Here is a 23,683-nt window from a genome sequence, read left to right as displayed (position 1 = left end):
ATGCTGTTGCAACCCTAATTTCATAGATCGAATATAATTCTGAATGCTAAAATGTAAGTTTATATATGAAATATAAATGTAAACCAAGAGTATTAACTCTGTACAAGAGCTCTTGCTCTCCTCTGGCAATGCTAGTTACAAAAATCAAGGAAAATAACCGAATGAAACCCCAGCCCTCCCCCTACTTCACATTTTATTCCTCTCTCCCCCACGTCTAGATTCTCCCAAGGCCTTGGGAACTCTTGGGCCTAAGTCCTTTATTAGGGCCCATTAAGTATTGAGGCACGTAATACATGCTTTGAGTGGCTTCATTTAAATAGCAAGTTCATGATACTAAAATAGTACATAGGCAATTCTAAGGAAAACAGTATATAGGCATGTGCTACATGTTACTGAGAAGGTGAACGTAAGAGCATAGCATTGTAACATATTGAACTTCTCTCTTTGCTCTTGTTGTTTCCATTTCATGTGGGCGACCTTGGAGTGGATGTTGATAACGAGACATATTGAGGCCGCGGGTCTCAATGGATGCAGTAAAATGCGTGACTGATGTCTCAAGAAGAGGATGATAGGCACATCATGCATTAGTCAGACTCACAGCCATGTGGGTCAATAGAGGTGTAGTTGCATATGAACCCACACCTTATTCATCTCTTGCACCTTGATATCATGTATGTGTTTCATATGCACGACCATGTTCATATGTATCTCATATTCCAATTTGTATGCATAATGGGTTCTCGTTTATCTATTGTGTTGGGTGTCAGTCGCTTGCATCCCATTCTTAAGGCATGTCTATTCCACAAATAATGAATTTATTACAGATTGCTCAAGACTTGCAGCGAGGCAAATGGATATGTAAGATGTCCGAAGCCATGGACGTTCATTTTGTCAATCTTTCGCCTTTGTCATACATGCGTTAGATTTTATCATTTGTATTGTTGTACATTTTCTCATACACGAAGCCTATATAAATTCATTCATTTTGTCTAATTATTGGGATGCCGGAGGGTTGTTCTGGGGCATATAGGCACCCGCCACCGCCTTGCCGAGTAGGCGGTTTAATTTTTTTTACACTATTATTATACATAGTTATATAAAATCATGCAATACGATTACAAATAGTCATAATTCTTTATGTAATATATGTAATTAAATGATGTTTGTGCATAAATAAGCTTCATACAATATAATAAAATACAATTTATACAAATTGCAAATATATATATAAATAAAAAGGGGGCATCAGCCGCGGTGGTGGGCTATTCGAGACGGAAGGAGGCGGGGGTTGTGGGTGACTGGGCTGGTGTGACTACAATGTTTTGGAAGAAAGTGTATAATTGTATTAATAATTAGGATTTTTTTTAATTTTGTTGACTTTGACCGCCTCACTCACCTCTGCTCATTTTCTACCACCTATAGAACCGCCTAAGGTAAAAGGCAGTGCGGTTGACGAAGCGCCTCCCGCCTAGGCGGCCGCCATTTAGAACATTCCTTGTTGCATTTAGATGGTGGATGCTAAATGTCATTCTTTTACCAATTTATAGTTTTGAAATGAGATACTTCTTTTACGTGTTGGCCCAATTAGTTCAATTTCTAAGTTATAGTGATAATTATGTTGACGATGAAAACCCAAGACCTCATATCATAAAGCTTGAAACCGAGAAGTCGTATCCCAAAAAAATTAACTAGAAGTTTAGAATGCATAATCACTGGAATAATAGAAAAAATACCTTCTTCTTTTCCTCGTTCTCAAATGGCAGGAAAGCCTTGAATACTTGACGAAATGGGCCATCGTCACAACCAGGCAAGGTGGTATTCAGCATGGCAATAATAGCTCGAACAACCTGTTAAAAGGCAAAACTTGCTCAATCACAGTTTTTTTTATAGGAAACTGTATTATATACATTAATTAGAAGCAATAATTATAGCAGACAAATGATAATGATCCGCACAGAAAGGAAAAAAAAAGACAAACCATGCTTAACAACATATACAACTCCAATTTCTCATAAAGTCTGAAATCGAGAAGTTCTTAAACTCTACATGTTTTTCAATCCAACTAGATGCCCGAATCTTAATTTTGTCCCAACATTCTTCAACTGACTATTTTAAATAGTCAAAAGTGAGCTTTTAATTTGGAATAAAGAAGTTTTCGGAAACACATAAATGAGATTAGTGGAGTTAGAAAATAAAATATGACGCTAGGATGAGCAAGAACTTGAGGGTCAGTGCTCAGATAAGTTAGCAGTCGAGAGGAATGATACCAAATGTGCACTAGAAGAGCTAGTATGCCAAAGAAATCAGATAGATAATCAAAAGACGAAAGTGAAATAGTTGAGTGATGGGGATCGTAACACAAATTTTCGGTATCAGGCAGATGTGTATGTCTAATTGGTAATACCATTTATAACACCCCTCAAAGAACTCATCAAAAACATGCATCGGATCTCCTTGGACAAAATCCCAACATTCCTAAAAAATGCCAACGTAAAACCAACTGGATCTGGAGCTTTTCTCCGTTGCTCTCAAACATTTTTCTTTTAATCTCATTCTCTGAAAAAAGCTATCCAACTCTTTTTTTTATTTGAAACTAAACTTTATTATAATAATAGAAGGGATTACAAACATGCGGATGAGTAATCCGCAAAAACACATAATAAAGGTGATATTATTAAGCAATGCACTTCAGACAGAACAAATAAAGAAGAATGGCTCGGAAAATTCCAACTTCTTACATATAAGTAACTAATATTTGAAACTTTGACTCTGGATGTATCTGACGAGCAAAGACTATGTTTTCAAAGCTATAATGCTTTCACTAAGAATATTGTTAACAATAGAATTGATCTTAAATAACTTCAGATTTCCCCAACCTCTGCACACAGGTGGAGATTACATTTGCCATTCATTTATATAGGGGAAGTCCATATCTATTTAGTGCAAATAAGATTCACGATGTCAATTAAAACTCCAACATTGAACCCAATCTAGATTGTTTCCGTCAAGCAATTAGACATTAGTATTTTCTTTTCCTTCTTAATAAGATTTTATGGAAGCCACAAAAAAATTGGTAACAAAATCACAATTTCCGTCAAGATTGAACTCCTAATACTTAGCACAAAGAAGAGCTCCTTCTCAACATACAACCCTAAATGCATGCTTATGCGCTATAAGAACAAAGTATATGTTGATAAGTTTACCCATATTTGAATAAATCAATTTACATATAGATTTGATTTAATTTGAGTTGATTTTCGCATGATAGGATTGTGATAGAATATTATCCCCGATTTGATGGGATTTAATTTTGTCATCTTTGCCTATTTAAATGAATACTTTTGACTGAATAATATATTAAAAATAAGAATGAGAAAGAGTTTCTCTTCCAATGCTAAACTTCTCAGAAGTGGGAAGTCGACACTGAATACTGATCGAGAGAGAGATGTCACTCAATGCTTAAAGAAGAATAAATGGTCATTCATTGCTGTTAAGCTAGATTCTTTACTTTCAGAGGAATGACTACATTTTGAATATTATGTGTTACAACTCCATGATATCCAACTTCACTTATTTCATAAATAGAAAGTGCAATTGTAGGCAAATATGATAAATAATACGCCTAGCAGATAAAATCTAGTTCAAATTTAAAGAAACCCATAAAGTAGTTGTGGAACTTGTGAGAATTTTAACTCAAATTTGCTACCTTTTTGCGATAGAAGGCCACTCCATGTGTGTTGAAAGGTATTTTTCTACTGCGGAAAGCAGTTTGTAATATTCTACCGGTTACCTGTTTAACAAGGAATGGCCACATTAAGTGCACGGGTGGCATACAACATTTATCTAATGACCGAATGCACCTGCACTTAAAGTTGAACATAACTAAAATTAACTTAACCTGCCTCCGGTAGAGCACAGCAATATTTCCACAGGAGGAATTAGCAGATGAAGGGTCTGATGTGATTTCCAATACTTTATCGATCACAAAAGCACACTGTGCATCTTCATTGCCACACTCCTTCATAGTTATCTGGTCAAAAAAAATTAGTCATAATACAAAAGGAGAAAGCACAGAGTTTTCAAGGGTGTTTACCTTTGACCCAGAAGCGTTATCCGTAAGAACATCCTTTGAATTGCACCTTTTTAAATTATTTTGTATGAGGTTTGATGCAGCTTCAACAATGCAGCGAGTGGACCTATAATTTTTATTTAGTCTCACCTGAAGAAATGAGAAGAAGAAACATCATTAAATTAAAGGCATTTTTCTAAAACTAGCAGCTTTTCAAACATAGACTGTGTATATTAGAGGGGGAAAATAACACAAGGCTAACCTCTTTGTACATTGGAAAATCTTTTCTAAATGCATGGAATCCAGAAACATCAGCACCATTAAAACTAAAAATTGACTGCAGGATGATTGGTGAATTGTGATTAAAAAAAATCAAATAAATTATTAGAAAATTACTCCAAAGGTAAATCAAGAGGCAATATTACCAAGTTTAAGATTAAAAAGTATTGAGGAAGAAATGAACCTGATCTTCATCACCAACAATAGTTATACGTTTATGGGATGCAAGGATCCGCAGCAAGCTATATTGCATGACACTGGTATCCTGGAATTCATCAATCACAATTGCTTTCCATGATTCTTGATACTCCTCAAGTACTGCGGACAAGATCACAAGATAATTAAAAGGGTCATTACCCAACAAAATTTACTGAAATCCCATATTTAATTGGCGCATATGACAAACCTTCGGGAAAATCTGTCAGTAGCTTCACAGAATAATTGATGAAGTCGTGGTAGTCCAATGCATTACAAGATTTCAATATGTTATTGTAGTTCTGGAGAATTGTAGCCTGAAGCAGATTTTTTAACTTTCAATGCCAAGGGATAAAACCAAATGAAGCAAAAGGAAAAAGAAAAAAACTACATAACAACTTACTCCCATCTCATCGCCCATTTTATGAAGATCTTCAGGCGACCTTCCAGAAGCTTTAGCCTGAAATGTAGTATTTCCATTAATACAAGCAACACGACAATGAGATAAACAAAAAGAAAAACATGTGAAATACTTAAATTTAGTTGAAAGGTTAATTATGTTAGTGCATATTTTTCAACATCATGTGTATCGGTGTTGGGTTCTATCAAGTCCTGTGCATTTCAAACACACTACAAGTGTGTCCTCTTGCTTTCAAGCCATTGGTTGTTAATAGACATTATGAAGTTTAAATCCTTCTCCATAAATGTATACAGCAGAAAGACGGAAATTAATTACCTGAGTAACAAACTTTAGCCATTTCTTTGACTTGTCTTTGAAATGTTTAAGAGAATTAACCTCAGATAATTCAGTAAACTTGCAAAGCTCATTATTAGCCATTCTTTTTCCATCCTCCAATAGACGAACAGCCTCGATGATGGCTCTTCTTTGTTGGCCATGCCCATAAATTAGAAATTCGGTTGTGCGGCTTAACCTGTAGAGATAAAATGTTCATATCAACTTGAGAATGATTAAAAAAAAGCCTATTCATAAGGTAAGATTAAGAATAGGACGATGGTTGAGAAAGAATCAAACTAAATGTTTCTTGCAACAGTAAATAACAAGTCCGGTGCACAAAATATTATTTTAGTGATATTGTCAGAATTAGCTTGAAGCGTGTGTTGGCCAAGAAATCTATGCCAGGACAACTCATGAACTATTAGTGGTACTGAAGAGAAGCACAATATAGTACTATGTATTAGACAGCAAGCAAACACATTATGAAACTCAACAAGATGATTGATGTAAATGTCTTTACAATGTTTAAAAAATAAAACTAATTCTGCATTGGTGAAATATAATAAACTAGCACCAATACTAGTGGCACCATCACCTTACCCAAAAAACTTTCCTCTGGACATTCTACAATAAGTCATTGGATAACAATTTTGGCACATTCCTGAACTTTTATCATGCTACGAGTTACATTGATTGTATATCATTTAAAAGTAGTTTCTAAAAGTATAAACATAAGATAATATATCCAACCATGCAGTTAGAGTTAGTCCACTTATTCAATGATCCCATCAACGTGCAAATACTTGAATTGGATGGACTACAATCTGCTTTAATTGTTTATTCGTTGAAAATTTAATATAAACCAGCCAAAATGAACTTTCAAAAGTAAATTAATTTGGAATCAAAATTATAATCTATGAGTGTGGAGATATACATACTTCTCAGCATGCTGACGACAGAGTTGCAAAGAAAATGAATGAAAAGTGCAGATAGTAAGATCTTTTGCTGCTTCCTTTCCAGCAAATGCTCCAATCCTCTCACGAAGTTCGGTGGCAGCAGCCGTGGTAAATGTCATAGCCAAAATATGGGACGTACCAATACCCTGGAATTGATTACAGAATAGAGTGGAAAAGAAGTTTATATCGTGGAAGAAAAAATGCACAAATATAAGAAGACCGGGGAAGGCCTAATCAGCTGGAGAGGAAAATAATAAGCTTGATCAACATGAGCATTTTCAATCACTAAACATTACCTCATTTAGAAGCATCAAAATTCGTGCAACCATGGTAGATGTCTGACATGGGAACCAATAAGATTAAGAATGAAAAGGGCAAGCAAACATGTGATTGAAAGATTGGCAGAGAGCAGACCTTCCCGCTTCCTGGTCCAGCAACAATCACCAAAGGGATTGAAATGTCAAAACATGCTGCTTCTCGCTGCCTCTCATTCAAAGACTGAATATACTTTGCATATTCTTCAGGCATGTTTTTAGCACCTTCATCTGGTGATTTGACCGCACCAGAATTTATAATTTGTTTATTATTTAATTTTTCCTCGCTAACATCAAAATTAGTAACGGTTCTAGCCTCTTCACAACTCGTAGACAAAATTTCACTATCCATTTGGTTAATTGAGCTGTTAATTGAGCTATCAACCCTCACATATTCTCCAATTAACTTTTGTTCACAGAGAGCATCAATTTGTTCTAAAATTGACTCATCAAAACCATTTGCCACAATATCATGTGTCATCAAACAGCCGTTCATGTCAGGACAATCCAGAGGTTTCACAGAACTGTTATTTGAATTCCACTCACACCCATTGGCATAGCCGTGTTGCTTTATGGGAGTGCCACACAAATTTATATCTGATCCATCTTCTGAAGAAAAACCTACTTTCTCTACCTCAAATCCAGCATCAACCAGTTCAATTCCACTGATTGATTCATTTGATGAACACGGACCAGCTCTACATCTAACTTGCCTATTGGAAATTGAGAGCATTCCCCTCTTAACCCTGTTCTTAACATGGTCACCTTTCTCACAATTTGATAAATTGCAACCTTTTGAAGAAACTGTAGCTGATAAATTCGACGAAATTTCCGAAAGAGGAGCCCTCTTTATCTCACCGAATGTCACCTGGCTTTCTCTTACCTTCTCATCTTGATCCCTGAACCGTTTAAAATTCAAATGCGTCAGAACTTCCAATATACAAAACATATATTGCCAATAACGACAATATTTAAAAGAAAATGTAACGGCTATGCCTGAAAATCTTAAAAAATAAAAATAAAATGAACCATTAAATCCCGAACGAACCTTATTCCCACCCAATCTTGAATAATACTGAACAAGAAGTAATTTTTCCTCCATCCCAGAATAATAAAACAAATTGACTCGATAAAACAGCCTTTTGGAAACTAATGGGATCATAACTTACTCTAAACGCGCTCGTTTGCGGGAGAGCAGTGCCTTCGCAGCCCTGAAACTTTGGGAAATTCGGGACCGCTGCTCTGATGATAATTCACCTCCAGCATTTTCCTTGTCGTTCATATTTATATCTCATCTATGTTGATAGCCGAGCCTGCGAGAACTCTTGGCTGATTGAGAACGAAATTCAATTCAACGGAGCCCTAGAGTACAGTGAACAAAGAGTGGTGGCCAATGTCATTTAAATTTTCCCTCCCATAGGCTACCGTTTTATAATGGGCGTGGCCAAAGAGTTTAAGCAAATTGCAATTTATCCCCATTGTTTGTTAACTACTTTTACAACGTTAGGACATTTGTGTGGGCAAATTGTATTTATCTCCCCCAAAGAAATATTTTTAGAAAAATTGGTTCAAAAAATTATATTAAAATAAAACCCCTGTCTAAAATTTTAGGTTCATAAAACCCTGAGTTTCTAAAAAATAAATCACATTTATCTCATTTACAATGGTTTTACGCCTGGATATTTTTTTAAATATTGAGTTTAAAAGATCATTTTACTATTTATGAAGATTTTTATATGTGTTTTGGATTTTTACTTGGTTGTAAAACATGTAATGGGAAAGACATTTCTTCTCTGAAAAATGGAGGGGGGTCACTATTAAATACTCGGTGTGATCATGGTGATGTTTTGTGCTTCTTTGAAAAAAATTCAAACCGAATTGTCATGTGCAATAGGTAGAATTGTAAAAAATATCATGGTTTTACATGTAGGATTAGTCGGTTTTGATCTATTTCATGCGGTTACGATCGGTTTGTGGTTTTTTTAAATTAAAAATATTAGAACATATATTCAAATTTATTCGTAATCAATAACAATATAATGTCTTTTAAATATAAAATATAACACAATTACAAAGATAAAATTAGATAAAAACAATTATCAAGATTCAAAATTAAGTTAATAATTGAATAGCACAACGCACTCACAATAAAAATGATATTTACATTATTTTGTCATTTTTTTACTTTCAAACTTCAAACAAAATATTTGCAGTAAAAAAAATTTACTATAACAGAATACTAATATGAAGAATAATTAAGAAGAATATGAGTTTTCTGTATGAGCGATAATTTTGAAGAGAGTTGAGATATAATGAGCGTCGACTTCTTTAATTGAATATGTTTTTTACAAATTATTATGATCATATGCCAAATATTATGGCAAACGGTTTAGGTGAAGTGGCTTGGTGCAGTTCTTGGTAAAATAATAATAATAATAATAATAATAATAATAATAATAATTGAACCATGTATGCAATGCGATTTATGATTATTATTTTTAATCTCAATTTTCATAAAACAATAGGAATAAACCACTGTGGTGCAATTCGGTTCGGACAGTTAATTTGTGATCACCCCTACTAAATACTGCATAAGGACGAAATGTCAAATGAGCATGCAGCATGGGTGTACTAATTAAGTGATTAAGTAGAAATTAGAATTGTGGTAAGAAACCAAACATAAATGTACGAGTACATACACACATAAGCATATAGGGAAAATTATGCTTTTAGTCCACATACTTTCATACCGAAACGTTTTCGGTCCCTAAACATTTCAATATAATAATTTTGGTCCCTAAATTTCGGAAAAAATGTGACATGTTCGGTCCCTACATTGTCTTTAACCATAAAGTTAACGACAAGGATTAAGCACATCCCATTCTTTTAAATGTAGGGACTAAAAATTTTACATTCTAATATTAGAAGGTAAAATATTATTGATAAATAAAATCACATTTATTTTATTTTGACATATTTTATTATAATATATATACAAGAAAAATTTGAAAAAAAATTATATAAAATGTTAATATAGTAAAAATAAAATTTGACACATCCCAATATGATTAAAATTTATCATCATAAACTTTTGTAACTTATTATTTTAAATTAGTTATAATCAAAATTTAACGCCATTGTTGTAAAAATAATTGAGCTGCCTAGAAGTCTATAACAGTTTAGTTTCCAAATATTTTTTTAACAGAATACTTTTTCCCTAAAATTTAAAAGATATCAAATAATTACTTCTTGCCTGGAGTTAATAGCACGATTTAAAATTTATTTAAAACAAATTATAAGCTCTTGTATCTTTTAAGTTGTTTTAAAAACTTATAAGTTGTTAAAGTGTTTGAATGAAGTTATTTTAAACTTAAAGATATTCATGTGTTTACTCTTATAAAATCTCATTTGGAAGAATTTTTAAAATCTTGACCAATTGGTCTTTGGATGGCAAACCAGGTACAAAATATTAATTAGATGCCAAATAAATTTTTTTAAAAAAAAACTATACAAACACATAACGCGTGCAACGAAACACTGATATTTAGTATAAAAATATGTTATTTATAAAATAGTATAAAACACGATAACCCGAGTAATTACGTAATAATCCATTGTCATAATAATATATTTACATATTAATTAAAACATCTCATCCCTGCATCAAATGAATGACTATAAACCTTATCTCAATCTTGAGCCGTATAATAATCTCTTATCTTACAAAGTTCTCGAACAACATCAGTCATGCACATTCTGTCAATCGGTATATTTCTTGAACATGTCACTCCGACGCTTAATATAGATGTCACACATTCCTTCATCTTCTTGTTCATGTCATGTCCTTCGAGAATGGCGGGATCAACAATCTCTGCCACATGATTTGGCAAAACACTAGTGACGAAACTGTGAAGATTTAGGTTCTCGTTGAAGGTTTGATCTGTTGGTCTTTTACCCGTGAACATCTCCAACAAAAGAATCCCATAGCTATAGACATCGCCTTTCATTGAGACTGAGTTACTTGTACCATATTCTGATTATTGGTTCAAGGAATATTGAATCAAATATAGCAGTTGTTTTTTGCTCACAAGTTCAATGCTAATGAATTATTGACATAACTTCCATTTATTTTTTCTCCGGGGAGGTATTAAGTTTGTTAGATAAGAGAATAAGAAAACATACCTGGAGGAACATAACCTATGGTACCTCTGATCCCAATTGTACTGGTGCTCTCAGGTGCTTCCAGCATGCTTGAAACTACCTTAGATAATCCAATATCACCCACATGTGCAGTCATATCATCATCCAATAGAACATTACTTGGCTTCAAATCCCCATGAATGATAGGTGAATCAATGCCAATATGTAGGTACTCAAGTGCATGAGCAATATCAATTGCGACTTTGAGCTTCTGCAGAATGTCAAGGCTCCGGAACTCAACACATTCTTCTTTTTTCTCTCGAGGGTACAAAAAGTTTTCCAAACTCCCATTAGCCATAAATTCATAGACCAATGCTTTAAATTCATTTATCTGGAAATCTACACTGTCACAAACGCTCAAAAGTTTCCAAAAGATTCATATGCCTTGTTCCTTTTAGTGCGATGCATTCTGCTATAAAGCTTTTAGAGGCACCTCTGGCAAAAAGATTAAGCACTTTGACTGCCACCAATGTCTTTCCATCATCGAGAATCCCTTTATAAACAGTTCCAAATCTTCCAGCACCAAGCAATTTATCTTCAGAGAATCCACGAGTGGCTTTTAAGAGATCTTCATAGGATAACCTCATGAATTGGGCATCATGTAATGACCCCTTATAATGGTTTTTCATCTTTTTTCGTCGATAAATGTATGTGAAAATGGATACACTAAGTGTAATGCATAAGACTCCAGCGGCTAGTGTCGGAACAAAGATTTTAAGTGAAGTTGGCAAGTGTTTCTTATTGGACTTTGAAGAAGGGCAAGGAGGGAGCTTTAACTCAAGAATTCCTCCGCATAGTTCTTTGTTCCCTTCAACAGATATTGCTGTCTTATTTCCAAACACTCCTTGTATCGGGACTTCACCGTTGAGCCTATTGAATGATAGATTCAAGTTTTCCAGATTTAGATGACTGAGAAACAATGGGATTTTACCAGACAAATTGTTTCTTGAGAGATCCAAATCTTGCAAAGCCTTCAAGGAACTCAGTGCCGATGGTATCTCTCCTTGAAGCAAATTACCATCAAGGTGAAGCCGTTGCAGGCTAATGCAACCACTAACAGAATTTGGAACTAGACCCGATAGTCTATTATTTGACAAGTCTAAGTATGAAAGGTGTGTTAAGGAGCCCACTTCGGTTGGAATTGAACCAGTGAAGTCATTATTGTCACGCCCCGAGACCGGGGTTAGTAGACACCGGCGTTGTTCAACAATCACATAATCGCCAAACAACAAGCCTCGTAGTTCAGTATAAACCGAAACCAGTATATTTCATAATTAACTCAAAATAATCTTGTCTTACAGCGATAAATTTCAAAACGAAATAAAGTGTGCGGAAGCAATGTACAACTTGGATCAAAACTTAGGAAGAACTTGAGCGAGAAATCTTCATATCTCGACACTTCATCACCAACCCCGAAGCATGTCTTATTCATCGTCGTCTAATTGATCTTCGTTCTTATCTGGAGAGAGATGTAAGGGGTGAGTATTTTGGAAAACACTCAGCAAGTGGGGGCCGATCGATTACCACAAGTACATATAAATATAATTTAAAACCCATATTGCAAACTGATTTTCAAAACGTAGTATAACATATCAGATCAGAGTCAGAATCGAAATACGAAACAGAGATTATCAGACGATTCAGAACAGAACGAATCAGAACAAACGAAAACATTGTTATTCATCTCGTTATCCATGGTCAAATTGCCCCCAATATGTTAGTCCTCTAAGGGGTGAGGCCAAAACACAGTTTTATACCCACTGATGGGGGCCGGAACACAGTTCTATACCCACTGATGGGGGCCGGAACACAGTTTTATACCCACTGGTGGGGGCCATATAAATTTACAATCGTCGTTCCATATCCCACTCGAATCATAACAGTGCACCACAGAATCAGATGTATCAAACAACACTTATCGGAATTTTTGAATGAACTCAGCAGAATCAAAGAACACCGGAAATAGAAGAACATATCGTACATCGATCGAGATTTTATAAAATATATAATAGCATTTTCCGAAAATGATTTGACACACATAGACGCATGTCATGAAATACTTATACAAAGTTTAAGTTACAAAGAAATACATAGCAAAAGCCCACTTACTTGATTTCGTTTGGATTAAGGCGCTAGAAAGACATGCTAAAAGAACTTCGTTCGAACAAGGCTGCGGTAGAGCTTCGACTAGGCTGCTGCAAATGCTAAATTTTGAATTCTTGAAGTTATGGGAAGGGAGTTTGCTTCTTATATAGGCTTGAATGATCAACTATAAAGGTAAGCACGTATCACTCCAACAATGCCGCTGATTGCTTAATCAACGTGATGATTGAACTTTTCTCTCCCGAATGAACGTGGCCTCTCCTTGATTCAAGATACACACCCGAGATTCATGAGTGATTTTGGTTTTCCTTAAGTGCAAATGGAGAGTGATTTTGGCTGCATGGACCTCTCCTATGATCGGTGCACTTTCATATAGTGATAAATGTTCAGTAGTGAAGGGACAATGATTATTCAAATTTTCTTGATTATGATTGTATGGAACTAAACAAAATGTTGTGCCAAAAATGAGCTGAAATTTCCTATGACATATATAGATTTTCTCGTTGCAAGATTTCGGGTCTTCACAATTATCAGATAGAATTAAGAATATTGAAATGGATGGAAGACTCATAATCTGTGGAGGAATGGAGCCATCGAGAAGATTGTCTGCTATATCCAAGTACAGCAAGCTGGTGCAATTACCGAGACTCTGAGGTATACTTCTAGACAAGTTGTTTTCTTGCAAGGTCAAGTGAATTAACATAGTCAAGTTTCCAAATGAATGTGGAATCTTGTTTGCAAATTTATTTCTTTCCAAGGCAAGATCTTCCAAATTAGAAAGTTTCCCGATGCTAAAAGGAATAGGACCTTCAAGATTATTGTCATATAGGAAAAGTCGAGCGAGACCAACGAGATTTCCAATGCCGGGGGGAATATTTCCATGTATATGAGTTTCAGATATCTCCAGGTTATAGATTTGACTTGAAAGATTAGACATCGAGTCTGGCAATGTACCTCTTAATATATTATCACCAACTTCAAGAGTCATTAGGTTGTGCAATTTGTGAATGATGCAATAAAATTTATATCATCTTGAAAATGATTACCAGTGGTGATAAAGAACTTGAGATTAGGAAGCCTGCCGAGTTCTTTTGGTATCTGCCCCGTGAAACTGTTGTAGTCCAAGGATATTATTTCAAGGGAGGTAATGTTTGACAACGACCCTGGAAGTTCTCCGGTAAATTGGTTGCTTCCCAAATAAAGGCCCATTAGATTAGGAAGTGTGAGATCTATGTTATCAGGTATGACCCCTTGGAGTTTATTACTGGAAACTCCAAAATCAATGAGAGTGGATATGTTGAAAAGACCTGAAGGGATTCTGCCTGTCAAACTATTTCCGGGTAATGTAAGAAATTTAAGTCTCCGAAGTTGTGCAAAAGACTCCGGAATTTCTCCCTCCAAGTTACATACCCACAAAGAAATCTGCACGAGAGATGTTAGATTGCCAAGAGATGGAGGGATTACCCCTGAAAGATTGTTTTTCCCTAACCCAAGCTGTTCAAGGTTGAGCAAAAAACCAAGCTCGGGTGGAATACTTCCCGATAAGCTATTGCCATTCAAGTCAAGGTACCAAAGAGCTGGACATCGGGATATATTTCTTGGTATTTCCCCAATGAAAGAATTATTGCTAAAGTCTACATACTCTAGGCGCCTCAAGCGACCTATCTCTTGGGGAATTTCACTATTGAAAGTGTTGTTTTGTATATTGATTTTGCTAAGAAAGGAGAGATTACCTACATGAGGGGAAAGGGATCCCCCCAAACCTTGAGACATGAGGTTTATCTCCACAACTCTATCAGGGTGTTTGGAACCACAGCTAATGCCATTCCATCTGCAATAGTTTTGGGCTTTACTCCACGACTTCAAAGCTCCAAGCGGATCAACAATGGAAGCTTGAAAGGCTAGCAATGCAAGTAAATCAGTTTCATTATCTGAGCATGTCAATGGAGGAGTTATTGCAATACAATAAAACCCAAAAATAATGCAAACAAGATCAGTTGTGTATTTTGCCATAGTTTAGTATCACAAGAACTGATTGATATACCCCCATATATATCTGTGTGTGTGTTTACAACAATGGTGGGGTTTGATCATTATTGCTTGTGGAAAATCCAAATGGCACACAAGACTCTTAAGTTAGTCTACGCAGAAAAAAGCATCTGACTCGGAGTATTGAACAATTCCTGATTCTACTCGAGAAAAAAATATACGATGTTTTCTCTTTAGAATTGATGAAATTTGAGCTTTAATGCTCTAAAAAAAATTGAGTTTTAGAGAAATATGATTCTTTCCTAAATTTTTTTATTATTGAGGATTTTCTTTGGATTTGGCCACCTGGATCCAAGCATAGATATGACACGACATCCATGTCCAAATTTTGTCAAATTCTTCTAAAGATTGGCGCATGACAAGTTAATAATTAATATCACGTGTTGTATGTTTATAAAGTTTTTTTTAATTAATTTAATTTATATTTAAATAAAGATCACACCATAATTATGAAAAATATTTATGGACTAAACCACAATATTTGTATTTGTATGTTGATGGAATAAATCTCATCAACATAGTTGTATTTGTATTTAGTCTCTATAAGACAAATTTTTTTGGCGGTCTTTGATTCACGCAAAAAATATTGCGGCACGCTATGGTCCCAAATTGTTTTATCGGATGAAATTCAGTACAAAAAATTGAAAATCTAATACTAATATATGTTATTTGAGAACAAAATATTTTAGATCTGACACTAATATATGATTTTTGATTACTCGAACATATATAATAAATATTGGTATTAATGACATATCTTTTTACATATGAAAATAAGTACAAAAAAATTAAAATATGATAATGATATATGATGTTTAAGTACAAAATATTTTAGATTTGGTACTAATATGACTTTTAAGTTCCAAAACATATATAACAAGTATTGATATTAATGACTCGTGTCTTTTTTCAAATGAAAATCAGCACAAAACATTAAAAATGTGGTACTCATATATGATATTTCAGTATCAATTTTTCAGACATGGTACTAATATATGATATTTGAGCACACAAACAAGTGTAGCAAGTGTTGATATTAATATAGTTGTTTCAAATTTATACTCAAAATTTTATCTTTTGTAGCAGATATAAAACAATTATTATTCAAATATCATATATCAGTTCTAGATTTTCAATATTTTGTATCGAATTTCATACGAAAAACACATGTGAACCTACGGAGTGTAAAAACATTTTGTGTGTGAATTAGGGACTGCAGAAAAAAAAATTGGTCTAACAGAGACTGAACACAAATACAACTATGTTGATGGATATTTAAGAGGATATATTGGTTCTAGACTTTTAATGACTTTTATGGAGTTTAAAAGTTTAGAGGTATTAAAGCTAGACTTTTATATACTCTATAAAAATTTAGTGGTATTCAATATAAATTTTTTTAGAGTTTAAAAAGTCATGTAACATCCAAAATTAACTTTTAAAAATTCTACAAAAGTCTAGGGATGTAAATGAACCAAACCGTCTGTGAGCTATTCGAAGCTCGATTCGATAAAAGCTCGTTTAATGAGGCTCATTAAATTAAACAAATCAAGCTCAAGCTTTACAGTATTCGGCTCGTTAGCTCGTGAACATGTTCGTTGGTAAGTTCCTGAGTCATCTCTTAGATGAAAATATAATAATTTTGATATTTGATTTATTGATTTTGCACATTACTTATGAAATATATAGAAAAATCTATTAAATTTATTTATTATAATAAATTTAAAATTTTTAATAAGAATGTTATATTTTTCTCTAAATATATAATTTATTTTTAATGAATTTAATGAAAATTTAAATATATAATTCATATTTATTAAGCACGTTTAAACTCGATAAAAGCTTGAATAAACTCGTGAGTCATGAATATATTTGTTAAATAAAGCTCGAGCTCGGCTCGATTATAAACGAGTCCAGCTCAAACATTCAAGAGTTCGGCTCGGCTCGACTCGATTACATCCCTACAAAAGTTCATATGTATTTAAAATATTAATAGACTTTTAATGATTATATAAAATTTTATTAAATACAAGAATTAAAGAATAAATTCAACTTAAAGATTTAGATGGACATTTATTTGGAAAATCTCTCAAACTCAGATACTCACTTTCATTTATATTAAAAAATTAGATCTTTTGTGAAACGGTCTCATGGATATTTATTCGTGAGACATGTCAACCATGTCCATATTTACAATAAAATAAATAAAATTTTTTATGAGTGATCCAAATAGAATATTCATCTCACAAAATTGACCCGTGAGACTGTCTCCTAAAAGTTTTGTGCTATTAAAAATAATATCAATACAAGCACTAAATTTTCATTCTTTTCTCCTCCATATTTTTTTTTCTTATATTTGGACTTTTTAAAAACACGTTTTTTTACTACTAACAATAGTTTAAAATCAAAATTATTAACATCTTTTATTTTATTTTTCAGTTTCAGTCACAAAATCTCGTAAAATTTAAAATTATATTTATTAAAATTTGTAATAAAAATTTATTATACTATATAACAAAAAAATTATAATATTTTATTGACCCAAAAATTGAAATGATAATTATTTTTAATAAGTAAAATTTATTTTTTAATAATTATTATATACCATTTGTTGTCTCATTATTTTCTATAATTGTAGTTAATCCATATCTTAATTTTGATTATAACTCAAAATTCTTGTACGATAGTGAATAACTTTTTTTTATTAACTTGAATATATATATATATATATATATATATATATATATTATATATATATATATATATATATATATATATATATATATATTCAAGAATAACTATAAATATATTAAAATTTTATAAAGTCACAATAATTGAAAATATTTTAACATACTTATAATTTATTTTCAGATACAATAATTGTCTTGCGTTTTTTTAAGATATATTGTCAAAAACAAAATTGATATATTTTTATATAAAAATTTATTTAAAATGAATGAAATTATTTTAAGCTTGATTATTTATTAATATAGAAAATTGATTTTATATATATTTTTAAAAATATTAAATAAATAAACAAACATGTTGAATTGAGTTGATAATTGAAATTTAATTGCAATAAATTTAGTACCGACTCATTAATTATCTTTTGTAAATTAAATCAATAAGTAAAAAAATTATATTGAGAGATAAATATATTTGAAATAAATAAAAGTTATTCATATTTAATTGTTAGTTCAAATAAATTTTTAAAAATCATAATAATAAATTACAAAAAAATCCATAAGGTTTTATGAAAAAGTTTACAAATGTCAATAAAAGTCATGCAAAATAAATCGAAAAGATATTTTAAGATTTTGTTAAAATATTTAGAAATATTTGAGATTCCACAAGAGTCAATAGAAATTTATCAACTCCACAAAAATCTGTTATTTAAAAAAATTTAGCAGATCTCTACAAAGAATACTATCCCCTTATTTAATGATATAGAGAAATGAAATATTGAATAGATCTATACACATTAAATAAGGGTATGTTAGTAAAATAGTTTATAAATGTAGAAATTTGACTATATATTTGAGATGAATGAAAAAATAAATGTGAACTACATAATTGGGACGGAAGGAGTATTTAGTTATTTTAGATTCAAATGTGTAAATTTATTTGATCGTCTACTTCGACTTCAACTTTTAGTCTTTTTCAGAAATTATAACAATAAAAATGAAAATTTTCTTATAAACTACAAAAACTTTATATAGAGAATTTTTTTTAAAAAAAATGATAGAGTTTAACGGAGTTGAAAGATTTATATTGATTTCACCGAATTACATAAAGTTATAAATAAATTTCATATATTCTTGTAGACTTATTTTGCAAGATTGTATTAAACATTTGTAATTTTTTTTGTAGAATTCTATTATTTTTGTAAAAGCTAAAATCGGTTTGCTATTGTGATTCAAGAAAGGTTATAGTGGTACACTTGAATCACAAAGGCTCGTATGCTAGCATCTTGACAGCCAGAAATGTAAAATTTGTAAAGATTCACCTACAGACGTGGATATAATCTTTTTCCGACTAATTTGTGCAAGTTATGTTTATAATTTTAGAGAATTATTAATTTATAATATGGATGGAACCATATATTTATACAAGAGTCTTCCGAAAAATTATTATCTAATTAATTTATCAAAACTATTAATTCATTTGCCCGATTCGGGACCGAGGAAAAAAATATTATTTTAGATATGTTATTAATTTATAGAAGTTTTGCTGTAGTTATATTGTTACGACAGCGAATTTGAGATCGCTAGTCTCCCAAGAAAATAGATCAAGAAGAAGATAGTGCAGTAAAATACATAATTGAAGTCATTCCCAATTCCACAGGGAACAGCTGAGATGCAGGCATTTCATAGGAAACGATAACTTCAGTCTTCCTACACCTCACGAAGCTGTGAGGTGAGCGCGTACCGCACTATTCTTTCGCCTCTTACTAAAGAATATCGTGTTCTCGCAGCTTATAAGCAGCACACACCACTTTTTGGAGGGTCCTTCCCAGTTGGGAAAGGCTCCAACAATTCTAGTTTAAGCTTATGGGGGTTTTTTGTTTTGTAATATAAAAATATTAAGGTTGTATTGGTTTTATTCACCTTGGTAGTTGGATTTCTAGGAATTGCTTTACATACATAAAATATTTAGTCTATATTTGATAATATTGCATCAATGTTTAGTTAAATCAAATAAAAATTATATGACAACTTATTTTTTGTTTTTGTTTAAATACCTGAAAGGTTTGTATTCTATATTTAAAAGAAAAGTTATCCAAATATAGATATTTTAAATTTGAAACAAATATTTAATAATGAATATATATAATTTTACATATACAATCTTATATATTATATAAAAATTATAGTTTAATTTTTATTAACATATAAAGAAAATTTATATTATTTGAATAATAAGAAAACTTTAATTTTAACTGAAGAATAATTTTCCTGTTACACGTTATGTTATCATGCAATTATTACTAAATTAAATATGCAAGGAATTTTCGGGAAGAAAATGTTAGATCTCTGGCACTTAGTTGGCATGAAACTTCATGGAAAGAACCTTTTTAGACAATTTTTATTTCATGCATTTTTTTGTAATATATTTTTTTTAAAAAAGAAATAGAATTAATGTAGGACTTTGATTCTTTCTGCATAGTTTCTAGCAAGAACCGCAAAAAATGTAAAGGCAAAACACAGTTGAAATGGAACAAAACAGAGCAAGATTATAAGGTGAAATTAGTCCTCAACTTTTTCTTCGTTATCTCACTGCGAGTTGTAATACAAAATCAAGTAAAACCCAAAATTTCAAAGCCATCCATTTCTCAGAGAGCATGGCATTGGCTGTGATTGTCTTTGGAATACAATTATTCAAGAAAATTGGGTAAAAAAACACTAAAGATCTGAATTCTGGAAAGCTTTCTTGAACCGCAAAGCCATAGTCAATAACAAGGTTAGGCTTCCCACCCACGGAGCAGAGTAGCACGCGCAACACGATTCACACCGAGCGTGAAAGCACCCATACGAAGGTTGCAATCGTGAGACTTGCATAATCCTTTGATGTTATGGAAGGCTTTTGTCATGTACCTCCTGAGTTCATCATTCACCTTTTCCTCATCCCACATAAACCCTTGAATGTTCTGCAAAACCAATAGATAATAGTATTCGTGAAGCTGGTCGATAAATTCAGACATGAGATTCTTAGCATCTAAAAACTGATACACGTAGATAACGAAAGCCTTCTAAATTCAATACGTTATTGGCCGTATCCAATATGTGAAGATCGAGCCAAGAATGTTACCTGAACCCACTCGAAATAACTAACGGTCACTCCTCCCGCATTTGCGTATATGTCAGGAAGTATTATAACTCCTTTTTTGGACAAAATCTGCAGAGGCATGTTATGACTTTAAGTAAAAGAGCGGCACGCTAGTTGAAAAACTTGGGATACGAGATATGGTTTCGGACCTCATCAGCCTCCGGGTCAGTTGGATGATTCGCAGCTTCAATGATGAACTTGGCTTGAACATCTCCAGCATTTTCTCTTTAATCGAGTAAAAAACAGAGCACCAGTCAGTCAAAACATACCAAGAAAAGATGATGAAGAAAACGTTTAACTAATCAAAATATATGTAATAAAGAATGAGTAAATAGCTGCATATCCTCTTTATTTTTCATCTTTTATGATGTTTAAATGGATTTAATGCCACAAGTGATTGAATACCAACCAAAATACCAATGAAACGCGTAAAATTCGACACAAATATAAAATGAACTACTGTAGAGTTTGAAAATGTAAGAAAGAAGATAAAATTCTGCTGGAGCAATGTTTAACCTGTTCAGAACTCCACCCAGAGCGCACGGTATGAGAACATCACATTCATGAGTTAACAATTCATTCGCGTCCATTGCATCTGCTCCATTGAAATCAGTCAGTTGTCCTGTTGCTTCTTTGTGCTCAAGCAAAGCCAGTATATCGATTCCGTTACGATTCCTTACTGCTCCAGTTATGTCACTCACGGCAACAACCTTTCCACCCTTTTCATGTATGAGCTTCGCCGCCCATGATCCAACATTTCCAAATCCCTGATAGAATTGGACAATATACAGTCTTTAAGCACAATAAGAAAAAATAAAACAGACATGGATGTAATTAAATAGAAACAATACCTGAACGACGAATGTTAAACCTTTAATCGACTTTCCATGTTCAGCAAGTAATGCTTCCATGGCATAAACAACACCACGCCCTGTTGCTGCCTCTCTACCCAGTGAACCACCTAGATCCTAAAATACAAAACATGAATGGGTCATATATGAGTACTGATTTCGTTTTTTCAATAATTGTGATATATATAGAGGATAGATAGTGAGGTTATTGTTTCACACTATTTTGAATCTTCACTTACGACTGGTTTTCCTGTAACAACAGCAGGGGAGTAACCATGGAATTTCGAGTATTCATCCAAAATCCAAGCCATTGTCTGCACATGTCCAAAATTGATTTTTTTATATAAAAAAGCAGCTTTGGCTAAATGCGAACTGAATTTCAATAAACACAACATGGGATTAATTAGATCACAAAAGTAAACAAGTATCATGGACCTCGGACCAAGATTTTATAGGGGCAAGATGGGTAAAAATTCAATGGATTTGGCACGCAAAACTTGCATTTATCAAAAATAATATATGATAACACAATTTTTCTGGTTAAACGAGTACCAATTACAAACGATCATTCACCTGAGCATTAGTGCCCATATCTGGTGCCGGGACATCGGTGTTAACTCCAATAAGATCATGAATTTTTTGGGTGAAGACACGGGTAAGCCGCTCCAACTCGCTCTTACTTAAATCTTTTGGTGTACACCCTATCCCACCCTTAGCTCCACCATAAGGAATATCTGCTACAGCAGTCTTCCAAGTCATCAATTGAGCAAGAGCGTTCACCTCATCTGGATCAACCTTGAGTAAAAAAACGAGCAACTTCTCAGGACAAAAGATCTATAATCATGAAAGACCGGAACAAAATTTCAACCCTTCCAAGTTTTTGGAAAGAAAAAGAAAAAATAAATAAAATTCATATCAGAACATTTAGTACAGAATCAAATTCTTGACTTGATGGACAACCTAAAAGACGTATAAAAATTTGTAAAAGACTTATTCTTCTGATCAACCGTGGCTTGCGCAGGAGATAGCAGATTGCTCACAAAGTCCCTAGAATTCCACAAATACCTTTCAACAATGTTCACGCATAACAATTAAATGCAAATGGGAAAACACAAAGTATCTGGTTCGACAAGCAAGATCTCACTGAACAAACACATCTGATCACGCATAAATTCCAACATCTCATACTCTTTGTAGAACAAATCGATCTTTCTTATTTCCATCACACGCCAAAGACAATTTAACTAATCCGTTCATATAATGCCCCAGCAAAAAACATCCAATGAGCATAAGTAACATAAGTCCAAACGATTACATCGAGATCAAGTTCAAGATTTAGTAAATCAACAAAGAAAAAAATCACCTCCGGATGATATCTGATCCCCCCCTTCATGGGCCCCCGAGCATTGTCATGCTGCACTCGAAATCCAACGTAAGACGCCAGTGTTCCATCATCTTTCGGAATCGTACACTCCACCTGACCCAACACCCAAATTTGAGAAAAAGATTCAATTTTTCCGAAAACCCATTACCAAAAACACAAAAAAGAAAACGAAAAACAAACCTTAATTTCTCTAAATGGGATCAAAAGACTCCTCTCAATCTTGGAGTCCAAACCAAGAATACGAGCCGCCTGCCTGAAATTGCGGTTGGTAGCAGCAAGAGCATTCATTTATTCTCAAGAAATCTATCCGGGTTTCAAAATCAGTCAGCTGAAACAAACAATACCCAGAAAATTTAGGCCGAATCAGATGAATCCAAAGAATAATATATATAATAATCGAAAAATAGGTGTAGGGCTGTTCAAAGTCAGCACAGGTCCCTCCTACTTATATACGAGGCGATTCGGGTACGAGTGGGGTCGCTGCTTGCCCATCTGGATTCTACTCGTTTATTGTTACTGCGAATAAATCATTTCGAGCCTATCTTTTCTAAGGCTGACGTGGATTCGACCATGCGCCATATTGATTTTGTTTATCCACAATGTGCAAGAACAAATATATATTTGTTAGCTACTATGTTTAGGTTGGTGAAATAATTGAGCGTTTAATCATTAATTGAAAGTTCAACATCATTTTGTCGGACGAATTTGTTGTACATAGTTTGTT

At 33.1% G+C, this 23,683-nt stretch overlaps 3 protein-coding genes and 1 non-coding gene across 5 annotated transcripts in view; 1 reads left to right on the top strand and 3 right to left on the bottom strand.

Annotated features, from left to right (window-relative positions):
- LOC142525145 (ATP-dependent DNA helicase SRS2-like protein At4g25120) overlaps positions 1-8,358 on the bottom strand; it is a 28,927-nt gene extending 20,569 nt beyond the window's left edge. The window contains exons 1-13 of one of the 2 annotated variants that reach the window (XM_075629321.1): positions 7,719-8,358; positions 6,650-7,448; positions 6,532-6,573; positions 6,218-6,381; positions 5,280-5,475; positions 4,947-5,003; positions 4,755-4,860; positions 4,533-4,666; positions 4,332-4,406; positions 4,094-4,219; positions 3,899-4,030; positions 3,707-3,790; positions 1,734-1,847 (exon numbers count right to left, since the gene is read on the bottom strand). In XM_075629321.1, the coding sequence (XP_075485436.1) occupies positions 1,734-1,847; positions 3,707-3,790; positions 3,899-4,030; positions 4,094-4,219; positions 4,332-4,406; positions 4,533-4,666; positions 4,755-4,860; positions 4,947-5,003; positions 5,280-5,475; positions 6,218-6,381; positions 6,532-6,573; positions 6,650-7,448; positions 7,719-7,831 (2,142 nt within the window). In that variant the 5' untranslated portion in view covers positions 7,832-8,358. The remainder of the gene's footprint in view (positions 1-1,733; positions 1,848-3,706; positions 3,791-3,898; positions 4,031-4,093; positions 4,220-4,331; positions 4,407-4,532; positions 4,667-4,754; positions 4,861-4,946; positions 5,004-5,279; positions 5,476-6,217; positions 6,382-6,531; positions 6,574-6,649; positions 7,449-7,718) is intronic. The other variant, XM_075629320.1, reaches the window with a different exon arrangement.
- A 1,790-nt stretch (positions 8,359-10,148) lies between these two features.
- Positions 10,149-14,968, bottom strand: LOC142525403 (receptor kinase-like protein Xa21). Its single transcript, XM_075629690.1, is given in 5 exon segments — positions 10,149-10,582; positions 10,732-11,116; positions 11,118-11,904; positions 13,377-13,848; positions 13,851-14,968. Coding segments are annotated over 5 exon segments (3,003 nt in total). The 5' UTR covers positions 14,866-14,968; the 3' UTR covers positions 10,149-10,238.
- A 4,336-nt stretch (positions 14,969-19,304) lies between these two features.
- On the top strand, positions 19,305-19,423 carry LOC142525677 (U5 spliceosomal RNA). Its single transcript, XR_012815129.1, has one exon. It is a non-coding gene; the product is annotated as a U5 spliceosomal RNA (small nuclear RNA).
- A 721-nt stretch (positions 19,424-20,144) lies between these two features.
- Positions 20,145-23,428, bottom strand: LOC142525038 (glutamate dehydrogenase A-like). Its single transcript, XM_075629208.1, has 9 exons — positions 23,140-23,428; positions 22,939-23,052; positions 22,149-22,370; positions 21,815-21,889; positions 21,576-21,692; positions 21,241-21,491; positions 20,874-20,949; positions 20,707-20,793; positions 20,145-20,545 (listed from the first exon to the last, which is right to left on the bottom strand). The coding sequence occupies exons 1-9, from the start codon at positions 23,245-23,247 to the stop codon at positions 20,360-20,362; spliced, it is 1,236 nt and encodes a 411-aa protein (XP_075485323.1). The 5' UTR covers positions 23,248-23,428; the 3' UTR covers positions 20,145-20,359.
- Between the last annotated feature and the right edge of the window lie 255 nt (positions 23,429-23,683).

The sequence above is a fragment of the Primulina tabacum genome, chromosome 14 (genome assembly GCF_025594145.1).
Source record: "Primulina tabacum isolate GXHZ01 chromosome 14, ASM2559414v2, whole genome shotgun sequence".
Classification (NCBI taxonomy): Eukaryota; Viridiplantae; Streptophyta; class Magnoliopsida; order Lamiales; family Gesneriaceae; genus Primulina; species Primulina tabacum.
This window is presented reverse-complemented; position numbering and strand designations above follow the sequence as displayed.

Coding starts and splice junctions, on each gene's coding strand:
- LOC142525038 (XM_075629208.1), bottom strand. CDS start 23,247: ATGAATGCTCTTGCTGCTACCAACCGCAATTTCAGGCAGGCGGCTCGT. Junction 21,890..22,148: donor ATATGGGCACTAATGCTCAG/GTGAATGATCGT, acceptor GGACATGTGCAG/ACAATGGCTTGGATTTTGGA. Junction 21,693..21,814: donor TTGTTACAGGAAAACCAGTC/GTAAGTGAAGAT, acceptor TTTGTATTTTAG/GATCTAGGTGGTTCACTGGG.